Source organism: Meles meles, chromosome 13, assembly GCF_922984935.1.
Source record: "Meles meles chromosome 13, mMelMel3.1 paternal haplotype, whole genome shotgun sequence".
NCBI classification, from domain to species: domain Eukaryota; kingdom Metazoa; phylum Chordata; class Mammalia; order Carnivora; family Mustelidae; genus Meles; species Meles meles.
Genome location: NC_060078.1, coordinates 84849440 through 84864419, shown reverse-complemented (window position 1 = coordinate 84864419; position 14980 = coordinate 84849440). Strand labels below are relative to the sequence as shown.

General features: G+C 54.8%; 1 protein-coding gene across 1 annotated transcript in view; it reads right to left on the bottom strand.

The window, feature by feature from the left end:
* Positions 1-14980, bottom strand: part of MGMT (O-6-methylguanine-DNA methyltransferase) — a 276571-nt gene that overhangs the window by 200021 nt on the left and 61570 nt on the right. Inside the window, exon 2 of the mRNA XM_046027812.1 lies at positions 13386-13521. Coding sequence (XP_045883768.1) covers positions 13386-13510 — 125 coding nt within the window. The 5' untranslated portion in view covers positions 13511-13521. The remainder of the gene's footprint in view (positions 1-13385; positions 13522-14980) is intronic.

Here is a 14980-nt window from a genome sequence, read left to right as displayed (position 1 = left end):
TCTGGAAGCAGCAGCAGGGGCCCGGGGCCTCTCTTGCCTCTGGGCTGCAGCCAGCGGGCCACCTCGCCACCCTCATGTGTCCTTCCGCCCTTACCTGCTAAGCCTCCTCCACCTTCTCTGAGTCCAGGGCCATCACCGAGAACAGTGACCCGACACATGCTGGACGGCTGACTGAGCACCCTTTCAACACCCTCGTTTCTCTGCCGCATTCGGACTGTTTCTGCGGACCAGAGTCCTGTTTTTAACCAATATGCACCCACAGTAGCAGAAAACTTTACACTTTGTCAAAGTCCCCACCTTCTCAGCACAACGTGGCCATGCTGGGTCTGCAGCCCCCCTGCTCCCGAGGGGGGCCCCCACCCCATGGCCCGAGGGAGCCCCGCAGCCCGCCTGCCCTCCCAGCCCAGGCAGCTTCGTTAGACGTCCGTCGGGGGACAAGGTCTCCAGGCACGTGGCTCTGGGCCGGGGGGAAGCAAGCACCTCTGGGTACTGAGCCGTGCGCGGTTACGAGGACAGAAGGCAGGGCAGCATGTGCCCAGCCTGGGGTCGGACGAGACCGACGCACGGAGTCCCGGTCTGGAAGCCCTTCGGGAGCAGACGGAGCGCCGCAAGCACACTTCATGGGCCCGAGCCAGACGCCGCCGAGGTGCGTCAGACAGTACGCTTCATGGGCTTTTACCCCAGAAAGGTGTATTTGGGTCAAAACCCAGTGATGGTGACACAGGCATGAAAGGGGACTTCCTCCCCTTCCCCAGCTGGGGCCCGTGACTCTGCGGTCCTTGGAGGCGAGCCGCCCGCTGACACCGCCCGCCCGCCCAGCCCTGCTTCACATCTGGACAAAATGACAATTCCTCTCTAGTTTCTACCTCTGCTGCTCCTATCAGGGAAATAAACTGAAAACAGATTTTAAAAGGAAGATCATACATATTTTAGTTCTGTCAATTCCAACGATCCCCATAGCGCCTTAGGCTGAAGTGAGCCACCGTCCTTCAAAACGGACCTCTCCTAGGGGCTCCCGGCGGCAGCCGTCAGTCTTTTTAACACAACACCAAAGTCATACTTTGACAAAAAAGTTATCGTCTCTAGACTGCTTAACCAGCAAAATGGTTCAAGTTTGCAAACACATAACTTTTCATGCAAGCAAACTAATTTCCTTAGACCTCATTTGTCAAAAAGTAAAAAGTGAAAAAAAACTGTTAACATGCCTTCTGAAGTCACTTAGATGGTTTCATAATAATAAATGCAAAAGGCGACCCGACCCCCCTTCAGAAGGTGTTATTGCTTCTATTTTAAAGTCAGGAATTCCAGGTATCCTGAACATGCTTTTGGCCTTCAGATATTAGGGCTAAAAACACAACTATAAAGTCGTCCACCTTCTCTCCAGAAAGCACTCTACAGTGGACAGTGCTAGGTCAACAGTGTATCATTTGCTGGGCAGTAAAAACCTTGTACCCCATGAAGGGATCCCCGGAGCCGGCCTGACGGAGGGAAGGAGGGCTGGGGAAGAACGGAACGAGACGGGCGAGGGACACCACGCAGCAACCAAACAGAGGACACGCAGACGTCCGCACGCTGACATGATAAACACACATTTATTTTTTCAATAGGTTTTTCCAATTTAATAAAGGAATCCTAAGAAAAAGTCAACCAGCGACAGTTTCCTCTTTTTTAAAACAGAACCGTTCCAGCAAATATAAGGGGGAGCAACATACTTGGCCGCACAGCCTTCCATGGCACCTGCACAGAGACACCACTTCTGCCGCCGCCTTGCCCCCTGGCAGCACCGCGTGTTCTCAGGGGGACCCCTGCGGCCCCGCACAAATGCTCTGACTGCGCCCAGGCCAGCCCTTCACCAGTCTCGCTGCTTCCTGCATTTGCCCTCTATGGCTGTCCGCCTGCCCTAGCATTGCTACGACCAGTCAGCAGCTCTCCCTCAGAGACCCAGAGGGGAGACCCGAAAGCCTTGGAAAGCCCTGAGAGCACCCTCAGGACCCCACTGCCAGCACCAAGGGCAGGGCATTCCCAAATACTAGCTGCTCCAAAGCAAGTTATTTGCTCCTTCGCACAGCACACACCAAGGAGAGTGGCTGCTGGGTGCCAGGCTGCCTCTAAGTCCTCCCCCAAGGAGCAGGTGTGGTCCCCTCACCAGGCAGCACAGCAGCCCAGGCACAGCATCAGACTCCTGGATTTCAGTTTGTTTGAAGAGTAATAGGGGTAGCCTGGATGCTGCCCAAAGTCCCTTAGAGTTCTGCCCATCTCTAGGTTTAGAAAATTCCCCAGAGTAACCTACGGAGAAACATTCACAAGGTATTAATGCCTATCCGTCAGAATCCTAACCATTTGCCTGGGGAAACCTTTATTATTATTTGGTGGAAATAGCATTTATTCAATTCCTTGAAAAGGACTTTATGCCTATATGCAAACTGATGGAAGCCAACATACAGAACCTTGCTGAGCCAAGGGGAGAAAGACATGATGGATGGGCACAGAAGCAAAAAAGCCCCACCTAGCTTCCCTGTTTTTCTGGCCAGGCAGAGCAGGAGTGGTAGAATATTCCCACAAGACTACCTGCAGACGTGAGGTTTAGCTGGTTCGAGCAAGTAATGCCGTCGCACTGCACAGTGCCAGGCTCCTCCCCTGTCTGTGAAGAGTGTCAAGGCTGGACCCCGTGTCTAGCCACTATCACCTCCTGAGACACAAAGGAAAGGGCGGGTCACTAGGGGTGAGCCTGGCCCCCCTCTCTGGTCCCAGCTCCACCTGTCCAGGCCCCAGCTCCGCACATGCCCCACGGCTGCCTGGAGTTGCTGCGAGCAGGACCAGCAGACAAGAGAAGGCTCCCAGCACCACTCGTGCGGAGAAAGGTGTCAGTCTCAAAATATTATTTTCAATAAAAGTTGTTTACCTAGAGAAGATTTAAACACACCGGGAACTTTGAAGGAAATAAGCGGCCAGTTCTTTTTAATAAAAGCAGTGCTCAGTTACACAATCACTCTTCCTAACACAGCCTTGAACTGGGCAAAATAAAGATCAGAAACTAGGTGCTTTTCCAGATGATTTTTAGGAAAGAAAAAAAAAAACTATTTGCAGGAGGAGACCTGAGGTATCTTATAATTCAGAAGAGCAATCTTCCCCCTACGTCTAGGGGCAGTTTGAGAGGAAGCAGTGCTAAAGCTGAACAGAAGCCTCCAGAATCCACTTACACGCACGCGGGTGCACACACACACACCCCGCGCGAGCCCAGCGCACACAGACCGTTCTCTGCTCCAGAGACGAGCGCGGTGAAGACAACCGGCCGCCGCACAGCCTTCTCCCGCGGGTCCCGACAGACCTGCAGACTTGTTCATGCTCCACTTGTCGCCCTTCTCAACACCCCCAGGGAACTGGCTCCAAGGTGCACATTCTCCCCCGGGGAACCCCTCGCCCAATGGCTGCGCCCGATTCCGCCGCCTCAGAACGAAGCCTGCGGCCCCCCGCGCTCCACCCGGCCGTGCGCCAGCCCCACGCGACGCCAGTCCCGGGTGTGGACCTCTGCGCGGGAGCCCAACGCCTGCTCCGCCGGCTCCAAGTCCCCGAAGCGCTGAGCGCTCCAGTCCCAGCGGCACGTGACGGGAGCAGCGGAGACACGTCTACGTCTCACCTGTGCTGACCCATGACATCCGCGAGGCCAGCTTTCCAGAAGGCACAGAAAGAGCAGCTTTAAGAACAACATGGACTCCAGCCGGAATGACCACCGTGGAGAACTCGAATCCCCACCAGGCACGAGCACTCGGCCAGCGAACTGCAAAGGCTGGACGCCAGCCCGGGGCCGGGGTCCTCCGGGTGCGCGTCGGCGGGTGCGCGTCGGCGGTGCGTCTCCCAGCGCGCACGCCCCTGTATTTAGAAGAGGATCTGCTCGTGCACACATGCGGATGCGACAGAAGACCAAAGAGGGACGTGGCACAGAAAGGCCTCCCAGACAAGCCAAGCGTTCTTGGGAAACGGTGACACTAGAGAAAGCCTGGTCCGAGCCATGGGCACGGATGCGGCACAACAGGACACAAGGACTCTGCAGCGGAAGAGGCGCTGCCGCCATGGCATGACCCCCGGCCTCAAGGAACCAGAAGAGACGGCCGCAAGGGAAGGGGGCTGCAGGGCTCTCAGAGGAGATGAACCGCATCTCCGGCGAACTCTCTCTCCCTCCTGCCCACTCCTCCCTCCGAGGATTGACCTAGAACGTGGGAGAGTTGGCATGAAGGCCACTCCACTGTGGTTCTGTCCCTGCTGGGAGGCCCCCACGGATCACAGAGACACGGGACGGCCACTGTTGGGTTCATTTCTGCGTCCGACGCGTCCTGAGCCAGGTGAGCAGGCCTCTCCAAACGTCAACGCTGGAGAGGAGTCAGGAGCAGCGTGTGGGCCTCAGAAGCCCAAGGCACCAGGCATGCACATTTCACGGCCTGGAAACTTGTCCCCCCACCACTGGGGTCTGCCACACAGGGGACAGATGCTCCAGAGCAGCTGCAACAACACCCAACGACCTCCAGCCCCCAGGCCCCGCGATCCGCCACGCTCCTACCCCCTACCCGGTCAGATGCCGGGCCTGACTGGCTCGACCCCCAAAGGACGCGCCAGCCTGCACGGTCCCACTCAGCTATGCTGCCAGCGCCCTGGGCTCAGGCCCGTGTCATGTCACCCCTTAACCATTTCCAGAGCCTCAGATGCTCATACCCGCCCCTGTGGAGGGACACGGCACTGCAGCCACGGTCTCCCCAGGCTGCCCAGTGCTGGGCTTCGGCTCCATACAGGCTGGGCTGTCCCACTGGCTTCTGCACGGCCCCAGGGCGGGTCCCCAACACACAGGGCCTGTCGTGGCAGGCACACCCACATTTTGGGAAAGAGTGAAGAGATGAGTGACTTAAGAACACCGATTAATTTAGGATTATCAGAAAAAGATCTACTTCCATCACTTGATACTGAAACCGGAAATAAAAATTCTGGATGAATCTGACACAAGACAATGCTTCGGTTCAATTCAAAAATTAAACTCATTTAACCTCTAACTCAATTTAAATTCTGAAGTGATCAGAATGCAAGAACTATCTTGTACAGTAGTATCAAGGAGCTGATCTAATTACTGATACAATTTAAAGGAAATAAATTTAACCAAGTCTAATTTGAGAGTTTACAGCTTCAATAGCATGAACACGTTCAAAACAAAAGTTGAGAATTATTCACTAGTTGCACGTGGCTTACATAGCAGAAAATATTGAAGCTATACAAGCAATACAAATTCTGGAAATCAAAATCAAAATGCAAACTAGGAGAAACGGAGGCCAAAGTTCTCTGCTACCCTGCAGCCGTGTGTTTACAAAGCGGTGGGCAGTCAGGAGGTGGATGCTGGCGCGGAGGGAGGGGCCGAGTCGCAGCTAGCCACGGTCCTGGGCCGGTCTGTGGGCACACTCCCTCGGGGCAGCTGCAGGAGCGTTCGCCCTCCTGAGCACACTTGTTTGGACAGATCATGGTTGTTTTATCCCCACCACAGGAACTGTGGAGCCTGTATTTCCAAATGAAAGCAGAACATTCCAGTCTCTACAAGAGGTCCCGTTCTGGATTACTAACCCTGAGTGGAAAGGCCCTGGAGGCTCTACTGTTCAGCAGAGGGGCAGGAGGGCCACCAGGGAAAGGCAGGCAGCTCCCGCAGCCGTGGCTGTGCAGGCTCACGTTGGGGGCGGGGGGCTGGAGAGCACCACTACTTCCCACAGCTGCGCCCGCGGCTGACCACCTGGCCCGCAGCCCAAAGGAGGTCCCAGTCTGTCCCAAGTCCCCACTCACCCGATGCCACTCCTGGAGTCCCGATGTGTTCTGGAAGAGGATTCCAGAGGCACATGCAAGTGGCTTTCGAGAGGCTAGAACGTGGTCATAAACCCCCGTGTTCTTCTCGTTGGACCTTACTGGACCTCCTTCCTCCCATCTGAACAGGCCTGTGAACGGCTTTTCTAGGCCGCAGCTAACCAGCAGCAGGAAAAGGGAATGGCTGTGGACTGAGAGGTCAGCAAGGAGGTCCACAAGCTGGCCTAATGACTCAGGGCAAGAGAGAGACAAGCCAGACTCAGAAGGGGCCTGCTGTGTCCAGGCCTGTCCATCCACAGCAGAGACCGTGGCAGAGCGCCGTGGAGCAGGGACACCACTGACCCGGCCCATTCCATCAGAAATGCCCCCATCAGACCACAGATCCTGGGTGGGATTACACGTGAGCACCGTTCCGACCCTCTGAGCCCTTGGGGGGGGGGGGGCTCCTTCAGAAGAGAGCCGCTGTTCAGTCTGGGAGAGCCCACGGACTGGAGTCTGAGATGATCTCCCCGTTACAGTTCAAGCAAACCCCAGCACGGGCTACAGTGTTCGAGGGCCTACCTCGCCCAGCAGCACCGAATTCCGTTGGACAGCATGCCAGGGTGAGGCCAGTTAGGGCCACACTGCACCACCAGCCACCTGTCCTCAGGGAAAAGGGGAAGGCCTTCCATAGCAGCACAAAGGGGACGAGAGTGCAGCTTCTCTGGGAAAGCCACCATCATTTCAAGAACAGAGGTGCAGCCCAAGGCCCCTGAAAGGGAAGCTGCTCTGCAGAGCAGAAGATGGCGGCGTGAACCTGCCACTCTTCTCTGGAGTCGGCCGACTCACTGCCTCTCCTCTCACGTGTGCTCACAGTCCAAACGTCGCAAGCTTCCCAAGCAAACCCTTTACTGTGAGTTTGGTTCATATTTTGAACCCACATATCTGTAACTGTCATTCAACAGTTCTTTTCTTCCAAGAGGATCGTGGAGGGCTTAAAATTAAATGAGCCAGCCTGCTTCTTACCCACGGACACAGGCATCCAAGTTTCAGCCATTTCTGTCTCCCTGCAACCCTTTAATAAAATTGACAGGAATAAAACTTACATCGCTCTTAGATGGGTCCAGAACAAAGATTCTAAATCCCAGCGACACTTGCTTATGTCTTGCCGACAGCCCGCCTGCCTCTGCCCTCTGCCCTGAGCCAGGGAAGAACAAAACTGTGAAACAGGATCTCACAGAAGTAAGGGAAACAGAACAAACTCCTGAAGCCATGCACTGCTTTTCTCTTTTCTAGATCAGAAACCAGAGAAGGTCACAACAAAACGGGGCACCACGTCTTTGTAGTCATGCAGTCTGGTCCACAGTGTGGCAGCACGTGGCAAGGCCTTCAGAGAAGGAGCGTCTTATCCCCCCAGTTCTCTGCAGGGTCACAAAGCCACAAAGGGAACCTACGTTGTGAACTCAAAAGGCCCGGCAGCAAGGACCACAGTCTGTCACTCCACCACCGTTCCCACACCCTGGCTTTATTGGTACGGCCGTGGCCAGCGTTTCCCTTATGGACATCGAGAACTGTGGCCTCAGTGCCGCCCAGACAACTCTGCAGGCCCCAGGAGCAAGCCCGGGGACCCTGGAGCCCGGGGACCCTGGGGAGGACAGCATTCTTCACGGGAATCCCAGATGAAAAGAATGGCTCTGGCTTCCAGTCTGGTCTTTGTAGCCATCAGTCGGAACAAGAGACCACCACCTCGGTGTGCACCACCAAGAACCCACATCTGGGGATTCCATCCCAGTGCACCATGGACCATCTTCCCCTTCAAGCCGGACACTGGGCGGGGGGGAGGTCTTCAGCTCGGACACGGGCCTCAGATTTGCAGCTGGACAGCTGCGTGGAGGCAAGAATGAGGCTGCCCACACTCCCCAGGGCATTCAAGGACTTGCTTTTTAAGAAAGATGGTTTCTTGGAAGTTAAAGAGCTTGGCAGGTGCCCCCTCCCCTCACAGAGCCCTGTGCACGGGACTCAGGAGACTCCTTAAGGACCACACACACAAGCACACACAACACACACAGGAGTTCAGGCCCGCGAAGAGCAGGGGGACAGCCGAGTGTGCCGCGGGCAGCATCCTACGCCGCGTTTCTGGAGGTTCCTTTTACCTCCCTCTTCCAGTGCTTCTCTTGGGAACAGTCTCTCCTCCTCCGGGAAAGACCGTAAGAAGGTGCCGCCTGTGTCTGCACTGAGACTTCCCAGTCCATCAGGGATGGACGCAGGAAATTCCCAGGAAGGTTCTCAGGATGTGCAGAGCCTTAGAGCTCCCCCAGCCAGGAGCAGTGGGCAGCCCAGCAGGGGATCACCGGGCAGAGGCGCGGCAGGCCCGGCCAGAGTCGGGATCGCTGAAAACACGGACACGATGAACCTGAGAGCAACGAATCCACACAGAAGCCAATTGCCACCCGCTGGAACGGAGAACACACCGGGGACTTTACGAGGCTGACCTGCCCTCAGGAAGGCCTCAGAGGCAGCCTACCTGCACACTTTCAATGGAGCAAAAAATGGACAGGGTGCCCTCTCCTAGACAGAGACCCCACGGTCACATTCACACGCCTCAGAGCTGCCGGGCCCTCGTCCATGAACCTGGTGAGAGGAGGTGCTGGCCAGCCCTCCACAGCCTTGAAGGAGGGTCAGGCTCCTGCCCAGGATCCACACAGAGCTGGTGGGGGCAGGATGCCAGGAACACTGCGGAGTCTTTCTGCTAGAAAGCAGTAAACAGCCTGCATGCAGTAAGTTCTCAAAATACAAAACATTTTTACAATTGCTCAGTTTGGTTGGAATATATAAGCTTTTTTCAATATTGCATTCCTGCATTTTTTCTAAAAAGATTTACACGGGGCGGGGTGGGGAGCAAAAACCACCACCACCCAGGAGAGATCCTTCGCTCAGGGAAGGCCAAGGTATGTGCAGCTCCAGCGTCCTGCCACCAAACCCTTCACCATCCCTCCACTAGCACGAGTGCGGCAACTGGACAGGCCTTCTTCCAGGAAAACAACGGAATCCCCTTTATGGAAAGCCATGCAAGCCTGCAAATAACATTACAAAACTCTATTCTACATCTTATTAGACGTTACATGGAATGATGGGGTCAAAGCTTTGTAGCCACATGGTGATGGTATGGGGAAGACATTGGTCAAGTTCTTGCAAAAGCAAGCCAGTTACTCTTGAACAGGACGGTTGTTGATAGAAACCTGATACTGGCAAGAAGTTATAAAGCTGAGATTGTACTAATTCCCAAATAGATATCCTGCATTCAAATATTTCTAGGGAGGAAAAGGTGAGTAATGTAACCTACACAAAAAAAGAAATCAATGATCCATGTACGAAGCCACATGAACAGGTCGGTAGACTGATGTGGGCAGCAGGAATCCTACTGGGTACGGAAGTGTAAGTTGAGACGTAACTGCAGACAGACATCAGTGGCCAACTTCCAATTTAGCTACTGAACAGAGCAGCATGTCTCCAGGACATAAAGACCCCAGTACTCACAAGCACTCCAGAAGGAGGAGGAGAACAGGATCCCAGAGCCATTAGGATGCTCGGCTCATAATCCCTTTGGCCACTGTCCATCAGCAGAGCTGGAGAACATGGCCTAGGGGGCACACAGGGCTCTACCTGCAGAAAGCCACGCTGGGAGCTCCCCTCAGGGTGGGCAAGGGCAACACCTAATTCTACTAGACAAAAGGAATTCCAATCAGGAGCCTTTCTGTAGGAGGAACGTGGAGGGCATCACAGGGGTTCATCCGCGGCCTGAGGAAGAAGTCCTACTAGCCCTACACCTGATGCTTCCGCAGAAAGGGAGCCCTTCCAGACTCACTTCATGCCGAGACACGAACCTGAGTGCCAAAGCCGGACACACGGCACAAAAAAGTTACAAACGTCCATCTTGAATGTAAACATGTAAGTCTTAAACAAGATGAACTTAAGGTAGTACTCTGGGGGTGGGATGGGAGGTGGGAGAGACCACGAATTAGGTGACGTGTGTCGTCCCGCCGTTTAAGACTGGCCTGACCATGTTTAAGAAAAAAAGAACGACAGTGACACTTGGATAAAAATCATTTGATGACACCGACAGATCGAGCAAGTCTTCATAGTCTGAGAAAGGACACCTGCGAGGCCCAGAGGTGGTGGCACACGGACTCCAGCCGTGGAAACCCCCTCCGCCATCCCCATAACTGGGACAAGGGAAGGAGGTCCACCGTCACAACGTTGACTCCCCACCCCGGGTTCCAGCCAGCACAAGGACAAAAATAAAAGGTGTAAAGATCAAAGAGGTGTTGTCTTTAGTCACAGACTCAATTTTTCATGGCAAAAGTCCTAAGGAATCTGCAAAATAATCCCTACAGCTGAGAATTCAGTAAGAGGACAGAAGATCAACACACCAAAAACCAACAGCTTTGTAGCAGCAGCAACTAAAAAATCATTTTAAACTATGTTAAAATGCCAACATATTTGGAAATCAGATTATAAAAGATATATAAGAGCTCTATGCTGGAAATTAGAATTCTGAAAAAGAGACAAAGCTGAATGGAGATAAAGCATATTCATAAACTGGAAGGTTTTTAAAGTGGTCTGCCCTCCCCCAAAACGGTAGAGATTCAATGAATTCCCAAACAAAATCCCAATCAGTACTTGACGCCTTGATTCTTTAATATGTAAAGTTAAAAGACATGGAAGCCAAAACAATCTTTATGGGGATAAAACCAAATTGGAAGACTTGTTACCTTAATTCAAGATTTATCATAAAGCTACACAACCAAATGCCCATGGTTCTGGTGTAGAACAGATGAGGAGGTCACTAGAACTACACACAACCTCAGGACACACAGGACCCACACATGTATAGTCAACATTTTTGACAAACGTACGAAGGGGATTCGGTGGAGAGAATTTTTTTTCCTCCCACAAAGGAAAACTAACTAGAGAAAAAAATACCTCACAATAAGGGGATTCAAGGTGATGGGTCATACATCTAAACATAGAGGCCAGAATTATCAAATTTTAGAAGAATTTATAGGAAAATATTTGTGAAGTTATAGTAGGCAAATCTTAAAGACAATCTTAAAGACAAAAAAAAGGCTAAGAACATTAAGTTGTACTCTCTCAAAGTTAGGAACTTCCCATCAAAAGAGGACATTAGAACGAAAACAAGCATCCACATGTGAAATACACAGGACAGTACAGCGTGAGGAGGACTCCTAATCAGAATGAGCGTGGGCAGAAGACGCACGCAGAGCCCACGCAAGGAAAACGCAGGCGTGGCCAAGAAGGTGGGGAAGTCCCCAGGAAGGCTCAGATTAGAACCATGAGAACACCTCACGCCCACTAGAATGGCTGAAACTCTAAAACCACCAAGTACGGGTGAGCGGGCGGAGCAACTGCAACTCCATTTCTACTGGAATTAAACACAGAGTGGGTCAGGGCTGAGAAGTGTTCTGGCAGCTTTTCTGAGGCTCAACATGCACTTGCCATGCAATCCCACAATTCCACATCCAGGAGTGGACTCCAGAGAAGGGAAAAGGTGTCCAAAGTGGCTTGCACAAAAATTTGTTTTACCCCCCGTAGCCACGATCTGGAGGATTCAAATGTCCATCAACAGGAGACCTGAAGAGCTGTGGTGCGTTCCTAAACTGCCCCTCACTTAGTAACACACCGAGCATGGGAGACCCTTCAAACATAGTCAAGCAAGAGAATCCGAAACAGAAGAGCAGAAGACAAAATTTTGTTTACAGAAGCGAAATTGGTTCTTGGTCAGCTCAGGAACAAAGCTGATCAAGACAGAAATCGCAAGAGCGGATGCGGAGAGAACGTGGGGTGACTGGGAGCACAAGGGAAGGGCTGGTTTAGACTGCTCCAGGTCCGGCCGAGGTCGGTGACCTGTACAGTTCTCAAGATGCACAGAACAGTTTCCTTCAGTTAACTTTGTAACAGTCACGTCAACTCTTCAAGTGATAAGGTAAGAATGAAGAATGAAGAATTTTCATACAGAATTTTGTCATTTTGTATTTTTTAAATGTCCCTTGCCAAAGTGAGCCATAGGTGTAAAACAGACTGATTGCTCCAGAAAACCATTTCCCACCTCTCCCTTACACACACAATCCCTAATTCTGGCCAACACGTGACCGCCTCCCATGCCGCTCAGCTGGGTATGGCCCCATGAGAGGAGAAGGTGAGAGGCTCCTTCTAGAAAGGGAGGTGGGGGTCTCCTTTCCTTCTCTGCCTGGAGCGGGAGCACAGCAGCTCGTGCCCCAGAGCACCGGACGAGGACCACCGCCAGGAGACGCAGAGCACAGCCAGAGGCAACCGAGGGAGCCGGGCTGCGGCGCTGATCTGCAAGCGCGCCTTCACCAGAGAGACGGCCGCGTGTTCGGAGCCGGGGGGAGGGGCGCCCCACCGCGGCACGCAATCCCGACTCGGAAGCGGAAACTCAAAATCGAGCCTCGTCTTTGTTCTGTTCTCATCATTCATCATGGGCACCGAACTACGAGTCCAGGTTTTATTTTCTTCCCCAAATTCACGTCAAGGGATTTTTTTTTCTTAAAGCAAAAAAGCTCCACAAAACTTGTGATTTATTGTGCCAGTGACTATGTAAGCGGCAAAATGACATTTCCCACGAATTATTTGGTGCCTGTGATTTTCTGAACACCACGGCCAGATGGTTTTCACGGAGAAGTGAAGAGGGTATTCGTGTAGCTCAAAGGTCTGCCTGTCTGTTTGGCCTAAAAACCCACTACTGACTGCAACGTGCAGCTCCACAGGAAAACTGTCCGCGCTGGAGGCGAAACGGGGTATTTACTGCTGCGCCTGCGCTCGCGACGGCTCCGTTAACGTCCGTGTTCATGCTGCGGCGCGTCGTCTTCTCCCGGTGTTGTAGGGCGTCGTGCTTATTACCGGTACGAGGAGCGCTGCGCAGGGGTGCGTGGTCGCCCGCTCCTGTCGGGAGTAACGAGGGCTGCAACTTTCATACGACGCACCACCAAGGAGCGCCGGAGATGTTACATTTCAGAACGAAACTCGAAGAAGCGCTTTGACTCTCCTCCGGCGCCACCACTGAGAGAAACCGCGCGCGTCCTTCGGAAGAGACGCCGCGTCCCGCCGAAGCAGGGCCTTGGGCTCTTCCGTCCTTGCTCCCCCGCTGCGCCCCGCGGGCAGCCTGACCTGGGCCTCGGCGCTCCGGCCCGGGAGCCCCGACTCCGCAGCCCGCAGCTGCCGCGCACGACCCACGCGCGGGCCGCGGAGCGCAAAGGGGCCGGAACGAAGCACCCGCGCGGGGCCGCACCCGCCGCCACCACGAGGCCAGGGAGACGCCCACAGTCGCCGAAGCGCGGGACACCCAAGGCCCGGGCCGAGCCGCGGCCGGCGGCGGAGCTCCGGGACGGGCCGCGGCCGGGGAGCGCCCCCCGCTCTGGGAGCGGCTCGGACGCGGCGGAAGGTCGCACACCGGGGACGGCCAGCCCGTGGCCCACGGCGCCGGGGCAGCCGCGTGTTGCAGCTCGGGACAAATGCCACATGGGGGGCCGCGGACTCACCCAGCGTCCCGCGTCTTCTGGCCGCGCAGCCTGACCTCGTGCAGACCCTGCTCACACCCCGCGATCTCGATCCGCCCCAGCGGGCTGTCCACCGCCCCGGATCTCACGTCACAGGCCTCGTCCATGCCGCCGGCACCTACGAGGAAGGTTTTCAGGCCAGTGAGGAAGTCGCGTCGGAGTCCGCGGTCCCCTCCCAGGGCAACGGGCGCCGTCCCCTGACACAAAACGCCTTCCGGAGTCTGTGCCCGCTCCGGGACGGAACCGCCGCCCGCGGCCAGGAGCTCCCGCCGAGGGGCCCGGGACGAAGCTGGGCTCGCCGGCGCAGAACGTACCGGCTTCCTCCTGGGCACTGACGAAGCCGCCAGACCGCCTGAAGGACGCACATTTAAAGCCAAGGCACCGCGAAGCGGATTCGGAAGCGGAGGGCGGACGCAGCGAGCGGAAAGTCAGGACGCATGCGCGCTGGCATGAAGCCCGAAGGCTCCGGACACCTGCGCTGAGGCCGGCTGGGGCGCATGCGCGCCGGAAAGAACCCCGACGGCTGCGGAACGCGCACGGCTGACCCTGAGCAGCGTGCGTGTGAACGGAGTGGGCTCACTTGTGGGCTCACGTGCACGCGGTTCTCTGCCCTGTGATTTTCTGAAGACGTCCTCCGGCGTTAACTTTTGTAAGAACACAGGACACGATACCGGTAACACATGGAACAGGTGTTGCTGTTCGGCTGTCAGTAAGGTCCACAACACGCTTTTAATAAGGTTTTTCAGGAGTCAACAGGTACATATGGCGCTCAGTGCCCCTAATCCCACGTTATTCAGAGGCCAACTATGTATCTAACTTCTGTTCAAAGAAATGTACCAACGTAAAAACCACCCTACGATGTATCCTACCTGTTAATCTTGATATTAATTTTGGTCAACAGCAAAGGCTAAAAAGAATGAACGGGTACGGCGAGAAGCCTAAAGGCATCCAACACTTGATAAAAACCACTCCATGTGTGAGCAGGGACGAGGATGGGGACCCAAGGGAGGGTTGGGGGGACGGGTACCTGGGCCAGTCCGTGCCCTCAGAGCTCCTGCTCTCCCTGCAACTCCTTTCCGATTCGCCGAAAGCCGGAAGGGAGACACTCCCGCCTGGCCATGTGACCTTACATGCCCGCATTTCCAAGCACTCCACACTCCCCTGCAGCCACCTGTGCTCAACTGGAACAGCTGAGGCCTGGCCACATGAATGCCCACTGCTCCTGAGCTGCAGGCCCGGCTGCTCACCTGCGGCCTCCGCTTCTCTGTCCTGCAGGCACCTCCCACGATCTGCCCACAATGGCAACCCTACCATTGAATGCTCTCCTCCCCGCGGCTTTACGGAGGGCGGCAGGGCGGTCCAGGGGCGCCCCTGTACCACCCAGGACTTAGCTTAAGGACTCTCCTTCCCCTCACCCAGGACTTAGCTTAAGGACTCTCCTTCCCCTCACCCCACCTGTCCCCTCGCACACCTGCACCCCATCGGGTTCTTATCATTGCCAACCCCGGCTCAGATCCCAAGGCCTCATCAACTCTCACACGGAAGGCCTTCTTCGGGGCTCTCAGGACATCCCAGCC